The sequence below is a fragment of the Epinephelus moara genome, chromosome 6 (assembly GCF_006386435.1).
Source record: "Epinephelus moara isolate mb chromosome 6, YSFRI_EMoa_1.0, whole genome shotgun sequence".
NCBI lineage: Eukaryota > Metazoa > Chordata > Actinopteri > Perciformes > Serranidae > Epinephelus > Epinephelus moara.
Window position 1 is genome coordinate 21086847 of NC_065511.1, and position 25213 is coordinate 21112059.

General features: G+C 41.4%; 1 protein-coding gene across 1 annotated transcript in view; it reads right to left on the bottom strand.

Moving 5' to 3' along the window:
- The window catches only part of LOC126391843 (receptor-type tyrosine-protein phosphatase U), a 218120-nt gene that overhangs the window by 132378 nt on the left and 60529 nt on the right, over positions 1-25213 (bottom strand). Inside the window, exon 2 of the mRNA XM_050046801.1 lies at positions 11011-11142. Within this exon, the coding sequence (XP_049902758.1) occupies positions 11011-11142 (132 nt within the window). The remainder of the gene's footprint in view (positions 1-11010; positions 11143-25213) is intronic.

Consider the following 25213-nt stretch of genomic DNA (forward strand, 5'->3'; position numbering starts at 1 on the left):
TGTGCTAAGAACTGTGGTTGTAATTTAATAAACTAGCAGATGTAATTTTCCAAATCTAAACACAAAAATGTAATTGTTCAAATTAAAGTACCCCTATGCTCAAAAAATGTGGTTTTCACATGTTTATGCCCCTTTAAATGTCTGACCTTGACTATGAATCCACTTTTGGACTGGAACCGATACACTCTCGATGAGGACTTGCCTCAGATTGCAGAATTACTGTCTTATCCTGCAGCCTCCTTAAGATCCCGTTTGATGGGGCGTCGGTGGCTTAATGGTAGAGCAGGCGCCCCATGTACAAGGCTGTTGCCGCAGCGGCCCGGGTTCGAATCCAGCCTGTGGCCCTTTGCTGCATGTCATCCCCCCTCTCTCTCTTCCCCCTTTCACGCTTACCTGTCCTGTCCATTAAAGGCAAAATGGCCAAAAAAATATCCTCAACCCTAGCAGGATTTGAACCCTTGACCTACTGCATGGAAGACAAGTGCTCTAACAACTACCCTGAAATATCCAACCTTGAGTACACTGACCTGCATCTGTGCAAAGTTTGTCACTATAGAGACACGTCCCATCCGGGGCACTCATGCTACCTGTGCATCCTAGGAGCAGCATGCAGTTGTGTTTGTTTGTTCAAAAAATCCTCTAGAACGCCACATGTATTTTAGCTTCTTCTGAACATGTTCTTGCAGTTGAGTTTTCTCTTTTGCATGTATATTTTTTATTTTCATTTATTACTCATCTATTTATGTGTCTATATATTACTGTATGTTATAGTATATGTGCAAGGCAAGCTGTTCACACAGATTGCTCCAGGTGGGATTGATAAAGTTGTCTGAATCTGAATCTGAGAGATGTTTGCACATTCCTCTACTGAAGGTGGTGATGTCTGTGGATTTCCCCAAAATCTGAGATTTAAATGTGCACAGACAAGCTAGATTAGGTACGTCACCAATACGAAAGCCAATCGCTGCCTAATATGAGAAACAATGGGGGAACAGACTTCAACACAACACCGGCAAAGAACAGAGTTTGCATTAGCATAGTGAAAGATTTAAGAGCGGATATGCTAGTTTTTTCAGTCGTGCAGTTTTTGGATGTAAACCAGACCAATATGAAAATGCTGTAACATTATGGCAGTTATTAGTGTACATTTCACTACCACTAATGGTGTGTCAGCAACGACTACTTACAAGCTACATAACAACATAAATTAAAGATGCTAACTACACTTAACATTCTGATATGTCTGCTAGTCACTGAGTTTGATGCACAACACACTCCTCATTTGAGTCTGGGTCAGACTGATACTCATGTATGGCTGAAACTCTTTAATGTTCCCTCTAATGCTAACATTAGTCATCTTGATGCGCAGTGCTTTTTCACCAGTTAACCCATGGATGAACAAAGAGAACTGTATACAGCGCTGGACAACTCTTTCACTATGGAAGTCAATGGGAAAAAGTACTTTTTTGGGTTACATGACAAATCTAATTCCTCTGTTTGGTCCTACCAGAATTGGCCTTAAAGCCCTGCACACTTCCTGGAGGCCTAGATCAACCTTCGAACTGCAGCAGTGGTAAATTAGATAGAGTAGATCTGCTTCTAGCCCCCCTTTTTGTTTTTACTTTTTATGTGGGAAAACCATGTTCAACAAAATATTAACCATAGTACAGTATTAAAACTTGTCTGGAGGGGGAATTTAAATTTTAAGAAAATCACTTACACTGGAGTTACAAACCAACAGAAAATATGAGAAAAGCTACACTGCTCACATGCTAATATTAAAACTCTCCAGTTCAACTTGCTTTACTATTCATTCCTCTACAAACTGTGCCGAAATCATTTAAAGAGCAAAGTAAACAATAAATCTCTCGATACTCTAGTCTGTCAAATAGAGCCAATTATATGTGAGCTAAATCCAAAATTCCCAACTCATGCAGCAAAGATGCTCCAAAGTAATTGCAGCTGTCAACCACATGGCCTTTTTCATGAGCTGAACCATTATGCTTCAAGTGACCGGCCACTTCATCTCACCTGAGTTAAGGTGATTCACCTAGAAACTCTATTTGGCTACGATCCCGAGTGTGCTTCCCGAGCCTCAATTATGTTGTTAAACCCGCAACCTTACACATAAAAGCCCTCTAGCTGTCCCTCTAAAGCGACACTAATTAGACGGGAACTACAGCCAAAAGGGGGCTGCATTACCATACCTACCTATCACCTGGGTGTCTGTGTGTGGGTGAGCAAAACACAGAGAACAAAAGAAATGGTTTCGAAGCATGAACCAGTTAGACTGCAGGCTCCCGTGGCTGGCACAATGTCTGCTCTGGAAGCCGTTCCCAAATGTGTCTCTATCATTCACATTAATGATTCCTCTCTACCTTGTTGAGAAGACATAAAGGGAGCTGGTGGTCGCTTCCCTGAATAACAATTTAATTAATTTGTTATACTTTAAAAGCTTCGGTGCAGTGATGGGCATTTCACAGATGGTTTAAAAGAAGTTTTCAGACGTTTATATAATACATCAGTGATCAATAAATATAATCTTCTTTGCCTTGAGGTAATGAGTCGTAAACAATTATTCCTGTGAGCCATGGGTGTCCAGTCCTGAGCCACGCACGACTCTGCAGGTTTTCATGCCCACCAAATACCGCAGCTGCCGATTTCACTAATTAGTTCCTCCCTCTCTGACCAAAGGTGTGTTAATTAGTGAAATCAGCTGGTGGAACGTTTGGCTGGAACAAAACCCTGCAGACTCTTCAAACAGCACATGACCGGACACAACTGGCTCCAAGGGAACAACTGTCCTTTGTAACCGAAGTTAAATGATAAATATAGCTCTCTAGCAAGATGTTAAAAGGTTCTTCCTCCCGTCATCAACAAAAGATGCAACGCCATCCCTGAAATTACACAACAGAGCACTTTATCTCGTCTCTAATTTCATTCATCATCTCACAGTTTTAGCCTTGAAGCCAAGCTCTTCCCGTAAACCTGATACATTGCCATTATCTGACTGTTTTTTATTAAGATTTACTCAACCATGCCTTCAGGCGCCATATATCTGCTCGCACTTTCAGTTCCTCAGTCATTTTTTGTGACATGAACAAATATGAACAGAAATGTACTTTTTTTCCCCAAACAGGTGTCCCATGACATGCTATGACACACAAATCACATTTTAAAAGAGTGCAACTTCAAAGTTGCAAGAGCTGTGCAATTTTAACTATATCCAACATAATCAACACTGTGTTAAAAGACGAGTGAAATTTTGAGTCAGCAACCTTTGCTAACTTTCCTCTGATGTCGTTAATAATCATTCTATGAGTCCCTCGCCTTGTTAAAAGTTTCTGCAGTCTACACTTTAGTTTCAAGATTATTCTGTCGAAGAGGAAATACTCTATCTTTTGGCTGTTCATAAAAGACCAACAGAGGCAAATCTTTTCCTGTAAATGATCATGATTCACATAAATGATCCATTAAACCTTTAAACACATCACCGTTTGAAGCACATCACCCTAACAGCTTTGAAATGAGACCTCCTGGATTCTGGGTAAAGCGGCTCGTATTGTCAGTGAAGCGAACATTTATGTTGGTGAGTTTGTCATTGTTACCAACTATGCAGCTGTTTAACTACATGTCTGTTGAGTCACTTATCTATCGCAAAATGAGGCAACACAATGGTTATTGAGCCTACACTGATAAAAGCAGTACTGTGAACGGGGCATCTGTGGCGAGAGGCGGCGCTGACACTTATGTGTGATATACTGATATATTTTGAGGCCAGATATAGATTTAGACAGTACCATTTATATCAATATAGGGTCAAGTTACATAACGCCATTCTTTCAAAAAGCCATGTCAGTGTGCATCTCTCCTCTCTCACACTCTCCGCACAGCTCCGCCCCACTCACTCACTCATAAGTTCTCCAGCAACACTGAGAGAGACACAGTGATGCTATTTTGTTTAATCTGTCTGTTAATAAGTCCACATTGCAACATCGGTCTATATGTTGCACGTGCTACGCTAAATCAGTCTGTGTGATGAATGACATTACGGCAGCACACATGCAGAACAGCACTGTGCGGCATGTCTGGGTGACAGAGCTGCTTGATTGTCAGGTGAGTGTTTGTTTGCTAGTTCATGTGTGAGGTGGATCATAGCACGTTGCCGTTCTTCTTGGTAGTTGTAGTCTATTGTGTGACATTGAGACAGCGCCTGGATGCAGGCGACAGATGGGTTAAAAAAAGCAGCGACAACACCGAAATTTCATATATAACGAGAACAATTGTCGCTCCTTCCCTCCCTCGGCCTCTCCGTTGATGCTATGTGCATGAATGAGATTAATAGATTGTAGAAATAAAAAGATTTAAATCATTTTCCAGCACTAGATTCATTTGAAAGGCCATCAAAAATGATTTTTACTCCCCCCACAAAGACTTTTAATTGTTCTAAACCACAATGGATTTAGGCCGCTTTGATACTTATATACTCATGTTAGTTTTGTGTCCTGTGCTGCAAACCTTTAAACCTCTGTAGCTCCAGTGCTGTGTGCAAAAAGTTAACGTACAACCCTGCTATCTATTTTATATCATTTTTCATTTACATGTTGTGCAGCTGTATATTTTCAAACAGGGAAAAAAATCCTTGTCTTTTCAATTTAATTTAATCACAGTGTGTTTTTATGAAAGTGCTTGTGACATCTCAAATGTGGCTTTGACTTGCAACTGATCATGTAGCTGATTTCGTTAGAAAAACAAATGTAAAAAAAATACCCAGATATATCATGCATTATCGTGTATCGCCATTTAGCTTAAAAATACAGAGATGAATGAATTAATTCCTGTCCATATTGCTCAGCCATACCCTTGCGCTGGTAATGGCGCTGGTAACACGGTCCTACCAATTTCTAAATGTACACCGCAAGCTAGCTCCCACCCGACGTCATCCTGGTGCGCAGTGCAGAGCAGCCGTGGCTAGCTAACCAGTAGAGACCGGAGGGTGGGCAGTGGGCACGATGTTGCCACATGTTCTTTTCTGCATGTTTTCTCTCAGCACATCCAGCAGAAAATAAAATAAAAGACATGTCAATCACAAAACATTAAAATTTCACTACCTCTAACTAAAAAGCACTTTGAAATGCAGTCAAACAAGTGCTGGACTAAAACAAAAGACCTCTTTTAATTCATGTCATTTTGCTTTTTTTTCTTAAAAATTAACCGGTCAAAGGGTGTCAGGCTATTAAAAGCAAAATTAATCAAAACTGACATCCCTAAAATGCAAGACAAATGCAATATAAATAAATTAAATAGCACCTGCCTTCTCCTCAAATAAAATAAAGTATCTATTGCACTTATTTTCCCTACAAGTCAAGCTGCACATTTACAAGCTATAAAGTATATTATCTGTTTAAAAATGCACAGAGTTTTAAGAGCTAAACTAATGGAATTTGGAGTCCACAATAAATGGAGACCTTTTAAATGAGATGATATATACTGCATATATATGGTGAATGCAGCCGCCGGAAGGGAGAGGTGGAGTGAGGCAGTGTAATAGAGTATTAAACCAGTGAGGATGGCTGGTCAGCTCTGATAGCAACGCCTCTCTTACAGCAGATGTATCTGTCTCCTCGCTCTGCCTCATCCTTTCACGGACGCAGATGAATCTCGGGTCACTGTCAATGACACACGCTCACTCGTGTGCAGCTGGTTTGCGGTGGGTGCCCAAGGCCAGGCAGGGGTGAGAGGTGACAGATAGTAAAGGCTGGAAGATACGACATTGCCCTCCAAAGTCGGCTGGTAGATTTTGCCGGAGATACAGATGGAGGTCTGTGTGTTTTACTGTATGAATTAGCTCTGCTAAGGTCATTACATGGAGCCTGTTGTTATTGTATCAGCCGACTGACCATGCTCTGGCCCCAGGACAATGCTCAACGCCATGCTTCATTTAAGTCCTAACCTTTCTTTACCCTGAGGTGCCATCCAACTTCAGAGTCCATTCAGAATGCCTGTGGGTGTTTATATAATGATCTTTTGTGCTAGTAGCTAATAAAAAAACAATCAATTGACTCTGTTGCTCTGTTGCAACGTGATGTACAAACACACAGATGGAGCTGGAGCCAGATCTGAGCCTGCAGCAGGACCTAAAAGTTACTTTCGCTGTATGTGTGAAGCTGGACAGCACAGGTGACATTTACAAAAAAAGAGATAGGGACAGAGGGGGATTTGCAAGATTAGCATGCAACACATGGTGAGAAAAAAAAGCATATTCCAACACTCTATTTCAGTACTGTCGGAGAATATCTGTATGACTCAGCTGGAAACCAAAGCCCCAATTTCTGCACATCCAAGAGACACAGTCTGTATTGCTGCTGAGGTGGACATCTGAGCGGATGTTTGTGTGCTCTGTGAAACTTCAACAGAACAAACACCTCCCACAGAGGGAACCTTTCAGTAGCTCTTACAGATGTACATAAATCACTAAAATTAACAGGGAGGTGCCCCAATTTTCACAATAACGTCTTTTTACAGGTCTTAGGCAGTGCTACTGTATATGCAAAAACAGATGTACAAAGTTTCAGAGGGAGCTGTGTGAAACTGCGGCTCGGGGCTTCATATGCCACTAAAGCCCCGTTTCCACCAAACGCTTTCGATATAGTACTTTTGGAACCAAAAGTAACCCTTCAGACATGGTACCTACAGTAGACCCTAGCGTTTCCACTGCAAACAGTACTCTTAAATGTGATCGGGGTTGTTGTCACTCACTGCTCCGTCCAGCAATCGCTGTATTCCCTCATCACTGGTGACACAGATAGAAGTCTGCTTCTCGTTTATCGTCCACAGAATGAGGTTGCACGCTGACATTTTCTGAACAAAATAGAACAGGCTGCAGTGAGAGTCTCTCTCTATGAGATATTTAAAAGTAGCATGTTTGTGCATTTAGTCCTTCAAAGGCAAGCTCGGGGGTTTAGTGTTGCCGGAGCCCACAGGAACTACACTCCACGATGCTTTTTTTTTGTGGTGCTGCAAGAGGCAGCAAACCATCCTTATATTTCATAGTTAGAGTCCACAAATAAAACTTTCCACGGTATGAACAGTGATTACATTAGCTTCAAAACCAGCCACAGCTCGGCCCTGAGCAGAGTGACCGTCCGCTACTGACCAATCAACGGACTGCAGTGTTCACAGCTCCACCTTTTAGCACCAGATCTGTGTGCTAGGTACCCCAACAGAGGGGGGACCAAAAATGGGGACGGTTAGGAACGGTTCCACTGGTACAACTCTGACTGATAGAAGATTCTGTGCTTTCTGGTTCCATTAAACAAAAAAAAAAAAAAAAAAAAAAAAAATCACACGTTTTTAGGGGGTTGTTTGTTTTCAACTATGCCACTCTTGTCTGTCATTGACACAATTGCCAGCTTTTATTGTCATCGAGGACTACAATGGAAATAAGCCTTTGGGCTTTATTGTGTATTTTAATCCTTGACGATTTTTAATTAATGTATATGAAACTGATCTGCAGTTACTCATGTCTGTTTTTTAATTGTTGTCAAAATAAACCTACCTACCTACCATCATCAACTTTTCAAAGTGGAAACAGAAAAAAAGCGTACCAAACTGAACTGTACCGTACTGCTCAGCGGAAACAGGGCTTGACTAGCATAGCACACCCAAAACCTTGACCAAACACTCAGCAGCCCGGTTGCATTGTATGGAACGCAGGGACGAGGATTGTACAAGGAAGAAGAATCTTGTAATAAAAAAGACAAATACCTCTGGTTGATACTTTTTTAGTTTATCATCGCACATCCAACATTATAGAAGTGCAATGCTAAAATGGTGGAACACTCTTTTAAAGGAAAAATCCGCTCTCACATTGATTGTTCGCTTGTTACGTTCACCAAGTTAATGAATTGTGGCATTTTTTGCTTTTTCAGTGAAGCCAAGTGTCTACGCTTCAGGTGGTTTTCCACTGCAGGAGCTTTACCCTGGGGGCAAGGAACCATTTTAAGTGCTCAGGAACCCTATATGCATTTTCAACAGGGGGAACAAAGGTCTAAAATTAGTTCCTCAGTTATAGTCATTGGGCCTGAAAAAGATATGGGATAGCAATTTCCAATGGCCAGTACATCAGCAGACTGTCACTACTCTATAGACAGGCACAGAAGTCTCCTTTTCACTTATGCATGTCGACTTTGCATCCACACAAATGTCTCACAACAGTTAATAAAGCAAAAAGGCAACTCTTATTTGTTGTTTCTTTGGGTGTGAAAGCTGAAAAAAATCTCGAACAATTCTGTCATTTTTTAATCTTTTATCAGACTAATTTGCCTCATCTTCACAGTTTTTCAGATTCAGTGAAAACACAAACAGGAATGCCTAATATCAGCATTTTTTCCCCTGATTTTGCTCCTGTGGCTCCTCAGTATGTGGAACTCTTTGTTAAAAAAAGGTGCATAAAACTGACAAGTGCAGTGTGGTTAAAATTACAATAAGGTATTGAAGATGGTGCTGTATTTTGCAAACTATCAGCAACAGATGCAGATACATGCCAGCTGCTGCTGCACTATTAGAGCTGCTGTCACTCTTGTTATAAAGCTGCTACTGTATCTGTCTTGCTCTTTTCTTTACTGCGTTTCTCGATGCTAAACGTTGAGTCTTTACAGCAGCCTATTTGCTCCTGGTGGGCTGACAAGAACCTGATGTTTACTGTTGATGCCTCAGACCTGAGAAACTTTTAGAAGTTCTGCTTTTAATCATCGCTAGAGTAAGGACATCGTGTCCTACATGTTTGACCTGTAGACCTGTTGAGAAGAGTGCGAAAGCTACAGCGCCTAACAAGGTGAACAAACAAAGCAAAGCACATTGCAATGAGCTTGTTCAAGTCTTTAATGGATTTTTTCCTTAAGGCCACCCTACTGCACTATAATGGATACTGGAGCAGCAGACCCATAACTTTTGAAGCTAATGAATCTGCCTTTCAGAAACCGAGGTTCACTTGACATGCAGACACATTCCTCTTTCCAAGGTCATCATCCTGCACGCCTGAATTGTTCATTAAAACAGCGCGAGAATTTAAGATTATCAATAGCAACCAGACATCTCCGATCTAATTCAAAATAAAGGGGAATGTGATAAAAAATGGGCCATTCTTATTAAGACCTTACTGCATTCTATCTTCTTTTTTTTTTCCAAGACTATTTTCTCTTTCATGGGAACGGTAGTCTAATTTCTCCTGGGAGCTGCAAGCAGCAGCTATCTCAGCTGTGTTTACTAATCTTCCCTCGACACCAGTTTCTCAGCCCCACAAAGTTAATACTGGTCCAATGTAAATAGCCTTATCTCATAAACTCTTGTTATCCCCCCCTACCTTGGCTGCCCAATGTGATACATGGTTAGAAGTCAACACAGGGGGATTAAGTCAGAGAGAAGGGGAAAAAAACAGGGGGAACATTTCCTGTGCCAGCATCTGCAGCATGCGTATCCACCCGAAAAAAGCAGCTAAAATGTCAAGGTGTACCTAACGAAGGAACACTGCTGTCACTGCACAATGACAGCTACCACATGAAGAACGTGAGTAATACACTGCTTGTAGTGCGGGGCTGAAGGAAGAGCAGATAATAAATTAAACTGAATCCGTCTTCTGGTTCTCAGAACTGATCGATCAAGTTGACGCTCTGGGCTTCTCTTGCCGTTTCGCCATGTGCAGATTACAGTACCTGCCTCATTCCACCTGTGCTAGTCTGTTCCACTGAAGGCCCCCGATCACTGTAAATGCCATGGCACTAAGTTTTAATTAAACCCAAAGGGAAAAGTATTAATTATCCCATCGCCTGCCGTGAATTGGCTGGAGGCTGCAGGCAGATTCTCGCTCGAATGCTGATGATGTGGAGGTGAACGAGGTGCGGTTTAAGAGTTTAGGATTGAATTTGGGATTCATCAAGTTCAGAAATCTATTTTGATAGATGCCTGCGGACATAAAGGAGCTTTTGTCCTATAAACCATGATCACAACCACACAGCTTTTTAAAAATAACACCATTTATCCCTGCGGGAAGTTTCTGACCATTTTCAAAGGCTACTTGAGTTGATGTTTTCCAGAAAGATGGAGTATTATTCCCCGAGGCCTACAATTATTTCTTTTTAAATGATCTACAATATCTGATTATATCCTATCTTGTCATCTTTACATCTGTTCCTCTCAGCTTATCTATCTTTATTGTGCCACATTAACTGTCAGTTCTTTCTTCCAAGCTTGTAAAATCACTGCAGCCACTGAACATGAAAGTTCCTTCTCTCCCTCTCACGTTCAATGAAATATTAAATGCATGTTTTTGTCATGGAGTGGTCAGATTCTCATTACCATATCATGGATTGATTGATTGGTTATACCCGAGGGAGGCCGGTTCCTTAATCACATGCAAGTTTCCACAGTAGAAGTATTTTCAGCAGAGAGCCCACTGCTGCCACTGATTTCTGCTAAGAAGCTGAAACAGCACTCTTCTCTTTGTCAGATCCCTGTAGGTATTTGTTAATGCAGAGATGGAGGAGCGCCTTATAAACTATGCATGCCATCTCCCTCTGGCAACCACCAGAAGAGAGCATGATGGCAGGAAAATACTGGTTTCCATTAGTCCTGTGAGGCTGGTTAACATAAAATTATCCTTGGGGTTAGTGGGAAGCAGACAAAACTGGGGTGAGTGCTTCATTAAAGCCGATGCATAATGGACGCTGGACATCTAGAAAGGCTGATTTGCATACGGTCGTGCTTTTCTAATAAGTCGGCCACACAAACAAAGTCAATTTATTTCTGAGACTATTTAGAAAGAAACAAAAGCGCACACAAACTGCTGGCATGTCTTAAAAAATAGCCTCTGGCCTTGTGCCCCATGAACTCTTACTTGCTGTGTTTCAGATTTATAGCAAGCCAAGCTCCTGGTCAGCTCTGTCTAATCTGCATGCCTGCAGGAATCTAACTACACAAAATGGCTGCAGCATAGGAGAGAGGTCCACTCACCACGCAAGAGGTCAGAGCTGGCGTAGGGTGAACTGTACGTCCGAAACAGCAGCCAGTCAAAGTCATCCTCCTCCCCCTGGGTGAAGTCACACAGATTGGGGTCCGAGTCCTCTTCGAACGTGCAGCCTGCCGCTGACAAAAACAAAAGAGGAACATCAAAACAACGGCCATCAATGAAAGAAACATTTATGCTTACACATTTATTAGGGGTGGGAATCAATTGATTTAGTCTTTATTTAACCTTTATTCCCATTGAGACTGAAAATCTCTTTTACAAGAGAGACCTGGCCAAAGTAGCAGCCAATCAAAACACATTTAAAATGCAACAAACACAACATATAATACAAAAATCCACAATAAAACAACAACTATTCAAACATAGTGGCCCCTCAAGAAAAACAAGCACATGTCTCTATCACCACATTCTTTATGATGCCTTTAAATTCATCGATGGATATAAATGAATCTAATTTTAGATCTTTTTGAAAATTTTTCCATGTCTAAGGTGCAGAGTAGGAGAATGCAGTTTTCCCCTGATGTGTTAAGACCCAGGGTACATTAAAAAGCAACTACTTGGAGGAGCATAGCTGGTAACTACCAGAGCTGACACACAGCAGGGAGCAGCAGTCAGCCGGAAGTTTGCCCAGTATTGCTTTATAGATAGAAATATACCAGTGCTGTTGTCTGCAAGTGGTCAGTGATGTCCAACCCACCAAATCCTAAAGATGCAGGGATGAGTGAGTGACTTTGCATTTATGATTAAAATGTAGAGACACATTGTACACTGAATTAAGGCTGCATGCATATACAATATGTCACTGTAATCAATCACAGACAGAAAAGTAGCTTGCACAAGTTTTTCTCAGCACTGAAGGTAAAACAAGACGTGTTTCTAAAATAAAGAGCAATCTTCACTCTAAGCTTCCTAACTAGAGCAGCAAGCCTGTCATCTATTCATAAACCCAAGTACTTGCATGAGGACACTCTTTCGATGGATTTACCAGCAGACGTTAAGGTACTAAAATCATCAAGCAACTGTGAAGATCATAAACTTAGTTTTCTGAACATTTAAACTCTCTTAAGTCATGATACTATTATTATACTATCTTATTTCATTGTTACAATATTATTATCAATTGGCAATATGCTGAGTATTGTCATAACATACATTACTTGCAATATTTTAATATTTTCAAACTGCAAATTATGTCCCCAAAAGAAAACTTTTATCGAATAAGAGAAAGATTTCAGTCAGTTCAGTCATTTTCATTGCAGTAAAATGTATCTAGTGGACTGTAAAACCAATGCATTTTAATATTCTAGTAAGCTTCCAAAGGTTTGATTTGTTTTTGCAATATCAGTTATACATTTATTTCAAAAATCACTATCTCAACACAATATTGCCGTGCAAACTTTCACAATACTGTGCTGTATCGATTTCTTCCCCACATTCATCCACATTTATCATGCATATTTACAACATATTTTCAGTTTTAAAGAGACTGAGACACATTAAGGATGGAAAACAATGGGGCTGCAACTAGCAGATCTTGTCATTATTGATTAATCAGTCAATTATTTCTATTTTCATTCAAACTGCTCGTTTTTTTAAACCAGCAGTCTTCAACCCAGTGATATTCACCATCAGGAAAACAGCAAATATTTATATTTAAAAAGCTGTAACAAGAGAATGTTGGATTTTTAAACTCTAAAAACTGAATTCTTGCCGCAGTCAACATCTCTCAAATATGTGGTGCCTTAACTTGTTATTCCCTTTTCCTCTCATGGTAACTGATGAAGTCATACAGCCAAGATGTTTTCGCTCTGCTCTGAATGTAGACTTGATCCACTGACAATTAAATGTGCCCTGCAGCCACACTGACCACCTCTCTGCCCTTTCAGACCGTAGCAATGACCTGTGATTACTATTGATGTGAACATGTCAACACAACTGAGCCAACCAACGCTGCTGCCACCAGGGATTTACACAGATCTGCTCGTGTTCAGCTGTGGTATGACAGGCCGATTATAGTGTTAAAGAATAATTTAACAACTCAAGAGAAGTCTCTGACAGCGACCTGTGACCCTGACAAACAAATACTCCCGTCTTTGCAATCGTGGGGATGCATGTAAAGCATGAGTTTATTTCAGGTGACAAAGAGACTGTCTGTACCAAACGCTGAATCTACAGAATAAACAACATTATCAGCAAACAGGAGCTATAAAATCTCTGCGGTTTTGACAGTGTCAGCAATTAACAGCACCTGTTGCCATCAGCTTGATTTGGTCAATACCAGCCTGACTGCGAGTCCACTATCCCCGCTCATACACACACGTGTGTTTGTCAAAACTGTATTAACTGAAATGTGTTCACATGTGCACGAATGCTCTCAGACCAACAACAAATCAAGCAATGAGCTGTAATTACTTCAGACTCGCACAAAGGAACACAAACCCTGGCCAAAGCAATAATTGCCCCTGCATCTGAGGAGAATTACCCCTCCCATAAAGCATCCACAAACAAGACTACATATCCCAAAGCCCATTCACAAATGCATACAAATAGTAATAACATTTGGGGAAAGCAGGCACCCTGGGGAATGTAGTGATTATCATAATACCTCACAACCTGCTATTCCACACGCCAAAAAGCTAATTTTTTCAAATTATATTTAATAGCTATGGCTTTAATGGCCCTTGGGTCCTGAATAATGTGCTTCAGTTCTGCATCTGTTGCCATATTTCACATTAGTCCATCGGTGTGAGAATTACAGTCTAACAGTGGGCAGCTTGAGCAGCCCAGTCATAAGACCAGAGCCTGTGTCAGTAATAATTGGAGCAGGACAGCACGAGACACGACATGCTAATGATAGGAATAACCATGAGTCGGTCCTGAAGGTGACCCCTGTGGTCTACGGCTTTATTGCCGCTCGTTCTGTTCTCTAATCTGCCATTAAACAAATGGTCTCAATATGACAGGGTGCAGACAAAAACGCCAGCTTCACTGTAGAGAGGATTCATAATTCTGTTTTTTATTACCGATGTATAAGATAGCACAGCTTCCAGTCGTTAATACATTAGTGTGATTGTTGAGCTGGTTTGATACGTTAAAGCCTGAATAAAATGGAGGACGCGAGGAAGACGATGACAGAGCTGGGTGCAGTTGAGAGTTTCTGATCATGCCAAAACTACATCTGGGTTCTTGCACCGATACCACAGTGTGCTGGTGCATATATGTGAAATATAACCATGTCTTTCTACTAAACATGTTTTTTTTAATCTAATAAAATATGCCATAGATTTTATAGCATCGAATATATAAAATACAGATTAAAATTAGTTCCCCTGTTTCCTGATTTAGAAAATATCTGATTCAAGAATTCAGTGCCGGCTGTTTTCTTGGAGTCATCCCTTTGTTCCCAGGGTCCTCACTGTAAGAGATCGGTGAGCGCTATCTTCACAGTTCAAATTACAAAAGAAAGGAAAGGAGATAACCGTTTTAAATGCAGTCTGAATGCTAAAAAAAAAACATTTAGCCTCCGTGGAAGTACCTTTGTCTGAAGTCAGCAATTATAAATACTTATATTGATCCACAGGGAGGAAATTGGGACACATAACAGTTGCTCTTATATTGTGTATAAGCAAGAGAAATTATAAGAAAATAGAAAAAAAGAAGTAAGTAAAAAACATGTGCAAAACTGTTGTAGGCGTAAGTTTCAAGGATTATAACATCATGAGCTGTGAGCTGTGGGTTGCTGATTTCAACATAACTGACCCAGAAAACATATTGAATATTTGACCTAGGTAAAAAAAAAAAAAAAAAAAAAGCATTGTTGGTCTCCTTAATGTGTCATATTAAGAAGTTACTGAGCTGGGAAAGATACCCTGGGTACATGTGTGCTCCTGTTTTCTGTGCTCTTTTGGGAAAGTTTTTCTACCAGCTATATATAGCTTATTTTAATTCCACTGTGATGCATCAAGCCAGGAATACATGCATTTCAGCTGCAGGGGATAACTGCGCTGACCTGCACCTTTGTGCCCCTGCTTGGTACCGGGGTGCACAGAGACCAAACAGTGATCATGAGCTTTTCCAAACTAAGCTGTGCATTGCACTGAACTTATTGATTCAATGAGGCTGTGATGAAGACTACAGAGGAAGCTCCCATCACTTCTGAAGCTTGTAAGTGAACCTGTGTGGTTTGGAGTTTCCTTTCCCTCCTACATTTCTGCTTATTTTCTCTATCACTGTCCTACAGCTGTGTTAAGTTACTGCTAATACAAACCGATCGGTTACTGCTTTTGGTTCGGACATCAGCGTGCTAGGTGGTCACGCTCATGGATGTAGTGCAGTCCTACCTCCATGATTAGTTACAAGCTAAACTGTGATGGTAATTTAGTAAGCAGGGGTAAAATTAATGGTTTACAAATGCTGTGATCGCGGCTCCAAATGGGAAATATTAGAAGCAAAGTTCAGATTAAGTGAATAATATCTTGAGCAGCCCTGTTGAAACTGAAGTGGACCACAATCAACCGAACCCAAGTGCTGGTGGCCACTCAAGCAGCGTCAATAAAGTTTCCACAGCACCTGATGAGAGGCCCTCGCTGTGTACAAGAGTTGTGTGGAGGAGTTTGAGTGCCAGTTAGTGCTACCCCTTTGTGCAGCGTGGCTGTGGCTGCTAATAATCAACAATAAATTAACTTCTGATTAGGAATAAACTTGCTTCCTGATAGCAATGTCCATAGCTGAACAGGGTAGGTTGATGCTGGTGGTGATACATGGTGGTATGTGGTGTAAAACGTTTGAGACTGACTGGTGTAAAGGGTTACAGTCAGTCCAAGGCGTTGAATTTTCTCCAGATGGTGCATTCACTGCAGCACAAACACACTCAGGGTGCCCTTGCCAACAGCCAACCTATTACATCACTCTTGCGCCTCCAGTGATTGCGATACGATAACATCGGGGCATATCTGCCATCATGTAAGCTCGGTCCATTGGGTGATAGTAGCAGCCAACCAGCAGGAGAGGGAGTGTGGGTTTCTCCCTCTGGGTTTGATTTATTGCCCCGTGCTGGGCTGTTACTGCACAGATCTGCTGCTGAGGCCAGGGGTTAATTGTCCCGCACTGGGGTCTATTTCTAATAGAACAGCCAGAGATATGGGACCTGACACATCCAAACGTTGGCACTATATTATTCCCCGCTGCTTCGGTAAATGAAGCCTGCAGACTCCTCCCTACAAGAGTCTCATCATCCAGAAGAAGGAAGCCGGGATGCAAGGCCAGCGCTGCCTGCCCGGGAATGTCATCTCCTCACAACACACCGGGAGGGATCCAGCTCATCTATCATGACAAAACACACTCCCTCCTCAGCTCCTTGTGGAGGACCGATGGGTGTGTGGGATGTCGGTGGCCATTTTTTACCTGAATAATTACAGCATAATTTAGTGCAATGACCAGTGCAAAGTCAGACACTGCCAAGATTTTATGGCGGAGGTTAAGACACGTTGCACAGTTTGATCTGTTGTTCACGCTGCTGTAAGCCGATATTAATGATCTTCCACTTAAAATATAGAGCTTTGTACATTTGGTAACAATCTATATTTTTATTGTAAATATATACACATAACGTCACTATTTTGTGCTTGGAGAAACAAACTCTGGGGAACAAATTCATATAAATCAAAGGGCTCATATCATATTTTTGAGACTAATAGTCAGGATGTGTCTGATCTCCTCGCCAGGCTTGCGAGCATTCTGAATGTATAAAGTCGGCTTACAGAGAGAACATGTTGTAACTCTTCTCAGGAGCAAAATGGAAGAACAAATAAATCAAATTTTTACAAACAAGCGGGGAAGCACTTGTTTCAGCGATGCAATACCAGCAGAAAAACATTGTTGAAACAGCTCAGCAGTGCCAAAATCAGCCTGCTGTGGTGCCCTGCGTGTTGTACAGCCCTGGACTGTTAGAGGAATACCTGAGCGGTGAGTGATGCTGATTGTTTACTAAACAGTGAGCCGCCAGGACCCACAGGTGGTCATCTGAGAAGAAAACCGAGAGTGTCCTGGGGCTGCTTTTGATCAAAATTGAGATCATGATTATCTATCACAATTATTCATCAATATTTTCATTGCACTGTCTCAGTTAAATAAACAGAGCACTGCTTTCACTTCAATGTTGTACAGTATTCCTGCTAATATAAAAATCTTTACCGTCATTTCCACACTTCCCACTGATTGTCTGCGTAAGCAGCCATGCAATGCATTCTGGCAACGCTGCGCTGCGTTTAAAGAGATGGGGTGTCTGCTCTCAATTTGCATAAATATGAATCTAGGCTACTTTATGCAAATCAGGTGACTGTAATGTGACTCTGGAAACTCCCTGAAATCTTTAAACTAACCGTTGTCCTTAGAAAATGATATGACTACTACAAAAAGTGGTGATATTCTGATATATACCGCTGTGGTATTTCTCAATGAGTATCACTATTTTTTGTACTTTTTGTAGTATTGGAGGCACCTCTATTTTAAAGAATAAAAAAACATTCCCAAAAATTGTAAAAAAAAAAATAAATAAATAAATAAATGAAATAAAATATATGAATTATAAAAATATCTTCTACTATTTCACCTTGACTTTTCATGTCATTTTTTTTTCTGATGTTTCAGTCATGTGATATTCGAGGTGACACTGCTGGCCTTTTTGTAAATGTATTGTATTCTTGTGATGTAATTTTAAGAGGGGGGGGGGGGGGGGGGATGACACGTGGCAAAGGGCCGCAGGCTGGAATCAAACCCGGGCTGCTGCAGCAAGGATGAAGCCTCTGTACATTGGGCGCCTGCTCTAGCCACTAAGCCACCCCGCCCCGCTGTGATGTAATTGTGTACTGGTTTTGCAGTGTGTTGTGTGTGTTACAAATGATCTGTTGGGCAACCACCATTGGTTGTCTGTATAGAGGTGTGTCTCCTTATCTTGTTCATGTCTGATAAAGGGCTGGTGCCCAAAACGTCACATGTGGTGATACAATTAAAATTCCCAAAAGGGGCAGTTTGTGGTTTGCAGACCTGGTTTTGTATTTCTGTATTTGTACTTCTGTCCAGCACCCAGTATTCATCATATATAGATGTGCATGGTGTTTTGTTTTTTTTTTAGTCTAAAGTTTCCAAACATGCCACTGAATCTGGGAGCAGACAGCCATCAAACGTCCAATGCTGAGTAGCGACCCCTCCAAGAGCGTCCCTGATAGAGGCAAGGAGCAAGATAAGAAGGGCCTGGAGATGATGGGGTGATGGGGGTGGGCGGGTTAAGAGACTCAGTTGAAAGAGATTTGTCACTTTTTGGTTTTGCCACTCTGTTTGAACACTAATCTCAGTGTTTACTGTGAACCAACACAGATCGCTCCATAAATAAATTAATACACAACCTCCCCGACTTTTATAGCAAAGCAAAATAAACTACAGATTTACACTGTGGAAGTGATGAGGCGCACTGTCAGAAGATGGATGTAGTTGCTCCTCTTTGATTTCATAAGGACATAAAAAAGGTGGAAACTTGTTTACCAGAGAGTGCAATCTGCCAGGATACGTAAAAAAGAATGTTCCCTAGCTTTATATGTGCAGTTAGTCAAGGCTGTGCGTCTCTCTCTCTGCACATATCACATGTAGCCCTTCATGTTAGATTTGGTATCTCTCTGTTTACTTGTATAATCCCTTGCCTTGCTATCTAATTAGAGTGTCAGCTATGCACAGCGAATATTGTCAGAGTCTCTGCTTATCCCTTTTATTTGCATATGTTTTAGGGATAAGGACGCTGGCCTAAGCTTATTTAAGGTGCTACTACTCCAAACAACTTTCCACTTGAATAAATTGAACACAACAAAATAGGGAGAGGATGAAATCAAAGAAGTGGCTAAGCCCCGGCCCATGGTATCAACAACAGTTGTTGATATTTTAAATTGGAGCCACAGTCAAGAACACCTAAATCAAGAGTGGGCTGTCGTCGAAGTGCAATCTCAAAATGTACACTTTTTTCTTTTCTAATATTTCAAAGAAAAGGAATGATCTGTCATTAAATACAGAAAGCAATCCTTTGATCTGAAACACTGCAGTTAATCTTTTCACTGGCTTCTGAAAGATTTAGTACAGTGAGTGAGCAGAATAAAACAGCAGAGTCTATCACCACAGGGCAGTACTTGTACGGATTGTAAATTAGTAGTACTTGTTCGAGTACCAAATCGTCATATCAACCATTCTCAGTGGTAGTAAAAAGCTGTGTGTGAGAATACTGCTGTAAATTAGATCAAGTGATAAAAACTAATTATGAAATTCTATGCCCCTGGGCAACAGTTTACTGGGGACATGAAACAATATATTTAGTCTTTGGCATGGTACAGGCCCAGTCCAGGTCTGTGCCCCAGGGTCCCACCTGTGGATCAGACCTGGAATATGATATAAAAATGCAAACGTATAAATTACATGCAACATAAGGTGGGCAGCATAGATAAAATACTCGATCACAGTCTGTGAAATTTTATTTCGCAATGATGATATATCATTTTCTGAGTCAGCACGGTGAGGCAGTGACTAGTGCTTGTCACCTTACTGCAAGAGGGTTACTCGTTTGAACCCAGGGAGGACAGTTTGCATGTTCTCTCCATCTCAGCCTGGGTTTTCTCTGGGTACTCCGGCTTCCTCCCACAGTCCAAAGACATGCAGGCTGGGTTAATTGGTGACTCTAACTTGGGCGGAGGTGTGAATGGTTGTCTGTCTCTATGTGTCAGCCCTGTGATAGTCTGGCGACCTGTCCAGGGTGTACCCCACCTCTCGCCCAATGTCAGCTGGGATAGGCTCCAGCCCCCTGCATGACCCCTAACAGGATGAGCAGTTACGGAAAATGAATGAATGAAAAACAAATCAATTGAGATTTATGGATAAAATAAATCAGATGGGAATGTCTGTTTTTGTTAATCTAACAAGTGAAACACCTCACAAATACAGATGATTCATCAGAGCTGGAAAAGCTGCAAAAACTATATAAAAATCCAATACTGCCATAAATCAGTGTTGCTCATTGATTTGCAACGGTGGACCTAATACAACCAGAGATATAACAGCATCTCTCATGGTGAACAAATTTGTACAGTACGTCTCATACTCTGGATCATCATATCATCTGACCACAGATGCAGTATTATATAAGTGGAAAAGTAAATGCAGTAAACTTAAAAGAATAAACACAGAATCTGGCCTGTGTCCATTTTATGAAGTCTACAAATTTACCGAAATAACTTGTCAGTTGTCAACTATACATCCGTCATGGTGCCTTCAAATACAGTAGCATGACCAGTGAAGTACTGAAAAGAGTCTCAATGGAGGAATCAGTAATTAAACTGGTGTTACAGCACATAAAGGTGTCAGCCTATATAAAAGATCTTTCTGTTTTCAGCCTTGACTTCACTATGGAAATTCATATACTGTAGCTCAAAGTCACTGGTGTGAGTGTCTTTCCATAGTGAGCAACTGTATAAGATATACAGCGTCTGAAATATTCAGAATGAGAAGGATAAGTTCCAGGCATTAATTAATTTTGATGTACATAGGTCCCGTCACAGTTTGATGTTGCCGTAATAGGATGTATTTTAATGCACAACCACAGTGCAAACCAGCTGCACTGACAGCAGACATCTAAGCCAAGCTGACATGTAATTCGACATTTTGGCAAATAAATTTTACTTTCTTGTTGAGAGTTAGGTGAGAAGATAGGACTCACTCTCATGGTTGTCCATCACACAGGAGGCTAGTTAACACAGCCTAGCATAAAGGCGGGAAACAGCTAGGTTAGTCTGGCTCTGTTGAGAGGTAAATCTGCAATCCAGCATCTCTACAGCTCACTGATGAATAGTTATTTCATGTTTGTTCAATCCATAGAAAAGCGAAGGACTCAGGAAGGCCCAAGATGTTTGCGTTAAATCCCGCCCTGCTGTGCTGGGATTGGCTGGCACTCAGGCTATGAGTTCCTGGGATTGGATGCTAGCTCCGCTCCTGTTCTTTTCTGTTGGACGTTGACAACTGCTGCGTTCATGTGCTCTTCAGACAGCCCCATTGCTCAAGTTAGGTAGTTGTTCTTCCAACTTTTGGTGACAGCTATTGCTGCACCAGGATACATTTTACTGAAATTATATTGATTTTTGAGTGCATTCCCTAAAACAAATAAAATGTTGCTTTACTTGACTTGTAATCAGCTAATATGCCAAAAAATAACTTTTCTAACTCATCTAGGTCACTCTACATGGACAGCAACTACAGTTAACAACCCAGTACCATATTGCAAATTATAGTAAAGCAAAAAAATAATGCAATATGTAAATTAATAACAAGTTTCTTTAAGTGTGCACCCCGTGTCCTTTGCAGTGGCCTGGGTTGCACATCACAGCATGACGAACGTAATATTCTGTTTGTTTTTAAATGGACTGACAGAGACAACAGTGTCTGATGGGTGGTGAGCCGAGCAGCGGCAACATGGAGGAGCTCAAATTTCAGTTAAGATGGGAGGGGCAGAGCGGCGCACGCTGTGCTTGTTTACAAATACGTGTGTCTTTTGGGGTGATGAGAGGGGATATGGCAGAGTTAGTCTCTCAAGAGAATTAAACTGCACCAACATGGCAACATTTTGGATTTGACGCAATGAAAAACCTGACTGCAATCTGCAATGTGCAGTTTGGGGCAACATGGACGGAGTCAAACATTTAACTCCTCCCACAGTGAGCACATCTGACTTACTCTGCAGCCTCGAAAACATATTACACCACTATAATTGTAATATAATCCAAATTTGTGATAAATGATTGGCTGCATAGCCTATAAAGAAATAGGATGCAATTGCAAATTGACCTCTTGGTTCTCTGGCAGAAGAGCGGAGCACAGCCTGGGTCAGCTGGAGGCTGCTTATCGGCTGTAGGATAAAGCCAGACGGCTGAAGGTCAACCCAGGGCTCACCGAGCATGCTGGAGGTTTTACCAGGCTGGAGAGGTAATCATAGCAGGTGAGAGGAGAGCCAGGGCCTGCAGAGCATGTTGGAGGCTCCACACCAAGGGGTGTGTGGACTCCTGCACTCCCTTTGGTTCTCCAGCATGCTCTGCGGGCCCTGGCTCTCCTCTCAGCTTCAGGAAGCCCCTCTGACCCAGGCTGTGCTCTGCTCCTCCACCAGAGAACCAGAGGGAAGACAGGAGGGCGGCGGGGTTCGTGCCAACAGCCGTCTGTCGGCTCTCCTCCAGTGTCCACATTCCTCTGGGTGTGGAGCTGAGGATTTTGTCTATTTTTGGTGGGGATTTTCTAAGACAGGACTTGGTGAGAAAAGTAGCTGGATCCATGACAATGTAGAAATCCATCAAACTCAATGCTCCTATTGCTATTTTTCAAACTACTGTAGTAATATTCTGCAGAGATGGACCACACTGCACCCCGTGGTCCCTCCACATCACTGATGCCTATAGGACAACTTAGCTGGGAGGAGAGCAGACAGCAGCTTTGGAGATGGATCTTCAGTTAACGGCTGCAGCAACTCAAATTCAGCCTACACAAACCCTAACTCCCCCGCCAGGTCTGTAAGCTTCTGTTGCTGCCATTACACAGGTCAGACCCAGCGCTGCCACTGGCCACCAGCCTGTTGTGACCCCCAGCGTTGGGTTAGTGTGTTCACAATGGCTGAGTTGCTTCAGCAAGTGCTGGCTAGTCTCCCTACGGCAAAAGTAGTCTCATAGGCCGGGAGTGAGGCCGAGAGGAACCGCTGAGTAGCAGCTAGTTAACAAGCAGGGTGGTGCTTAACATTTGACTCCACCCACATTGAGCACAGCCCCGAAATGCACACTGCAGTGAGGGGCTTCTTGCAATCAATGCGGTGCTCTGTTTTGAGCTGAACTTGAGTTGGACAGCCTGTCTCTATTTATAGCTAAATTGTTGCTCGCATCGAAAATGCTGCAATGGACGAAGAACAATTGGGTCATGAAGTTGACATTATTTAACCACAAAAAGACAACACAACGTGGCAGTTGGCTTGAGGGACTTGCCAGGGAGCTGGACGTTTCTGCTAAGGTAAATGACCATGCTCTAATTACAAGCTCGACTAGTCGCAGTTGACTATGCTGTATGTCTTTTCCAGTCAATATCACAATATAAAACGTGCTTTCTTTGTTAAAAAGTAACATTAAAAACGTAGGAAGATACCAAGCAGGCTTTTCACCCATTTTTTAAGTGGTTATATATCCAGCGCAATCTGGAGCGCACAGCTGAAAGGCCTACTTTGTTTGTTTGTCATGACGTGACAGAGGTGCATATTTGATGTGTTCACTGTGGACACAAAGCTCCGACATCACGCAATGTAACCTGATAATAGTTGGAGGCTCATTTGCTGTTAGGACACGGTGTCATTATGTTCCACTCTAGAGCAGCTGCTGAGTAAAGTCTGCAAAATTCAGTATGCCAGTCTGCTCTGGCTCTTAATATTTAATTGTTTTCAAAAGTTTAAACCAGCCCAACCCTGGCCCCGCTGTTACTGATGCTGATAAAATAATAATAATAATATGAATGTATTTGAAAGGTCCAGTGTGTAGGATTTAGGGGCATCTATAATATCCATAACTGTATTTTCATTGATTTATAATTCCCTGAAAATAATAATCATTGTGTAGGCCTATTCATTACCTTTGAATGAGCCGTTTACATTTACATACAGAGCGGTTCCTCTCCCACACAGTCTACCATGTTGTTCTACAGTAGCCTGCATCAGACAAACCAAACACATATCTACAGAGGGAATGCAACTTAATTGAACCCCTTGTTCATATGACGTGCTTTTTAGCATATTATGTATTCATAATCATAATATAATGTGTTTCCATACAGAGAAACAAAAGGTTAGAGAACTGTATAAGACAACATAAAAGGCAAAATCATTTAAAATTAAAGACGCAGATCTTTTCCATTTCTTATTAAAAACCAACTAGAAAATTAAGGCAATAAGTCTCAAGCGAGGAAGCACAGAGGATCTCTATCATCAGGGCACATACTAGGCCACATCATCATAGAGGAGATAATCCAAGGTAGGAAATGAAGTGCAACTTTAAAATGTACTGGAGACATGATTTATCGAAAAATGCACAATTTCATTTATTTAAAAAAGGGAAATATCAATGTATGAAATGTGCATAACGCTCGGCTGCTTCGGGTCCTCCAAGACTTCTGCCAGTAGCCTCCGTTATAACAAAACTATGTGACACTAGCTGCCCTTCAAGCTATCCAATCACAAGGACACATCGAGGTAAAGAGTACTAGCCAATCACACAGCACAGTAGTAGTGGGAAAAAAATGTGTTGCATTAAGGTATGTGAATGGACACACCGAAAATGCTAACCCCCATTTGACAGCATCATCCGGATGTGCCGATCACTGCAGGAAGAATCAACCTGTATTTCTAATTTCAAAGCATAAGAGATGCTTCTCAGTTTTAAAGCCTGTTGTGACCTGTTGCCTTCTGGGAAAGTGTTTGTTTGGTGTTTGAACATTGTAATACAGAAGTGTTTGAAATGTTCCTAATTTTTTATAATTAAAATAGTTTACCAGTGGGCAAAATGTTACCTTAATCCCCAGCAAGAGGATTTTGTCTGTCTTTGAAGGTTTCATTGCTGTTTGTTCCAAATAAACTTAAGAAATGTACCCTCATGCATGTTTTTTTTCTGCTGTACTGAACTTGCACCGAACCATGACTCCTAAACCGAGTTATGATCCGAACCGTGACTTCTGTGTACCATTAGTCTGTGGAAGAAAAACTCATTGCTGTATTTCTGGGGTCCCTTTTTTTCATGTCCCTGGCCTTCATGGTTACAGATACAAACAAAAACAAAGTGTTGCTTGGCTACTCATCTAACTCCGAGCATGAAAGTGAATACACGTATTTCTGAAAATGTCAAACTATTCTTTCAACACATTCAAAAAAGTGGAAATTAAAATCTAAGTTAGAAATGGAAACACACAGGGGTTTCAGAGGGAAAAAAAACAAAACAAAGTTGGAGTGATGACACACAGCTGTGTACTCATTGGCTCTGGAAATAAAAACCTCCAGTCCGTATTGTCTGAGATGATGTGTGAGAGATGGAAACCAACCAGCCAATTTCGAGACACAGACCAAAACACTTAAAATCCAGTGTCTACAAA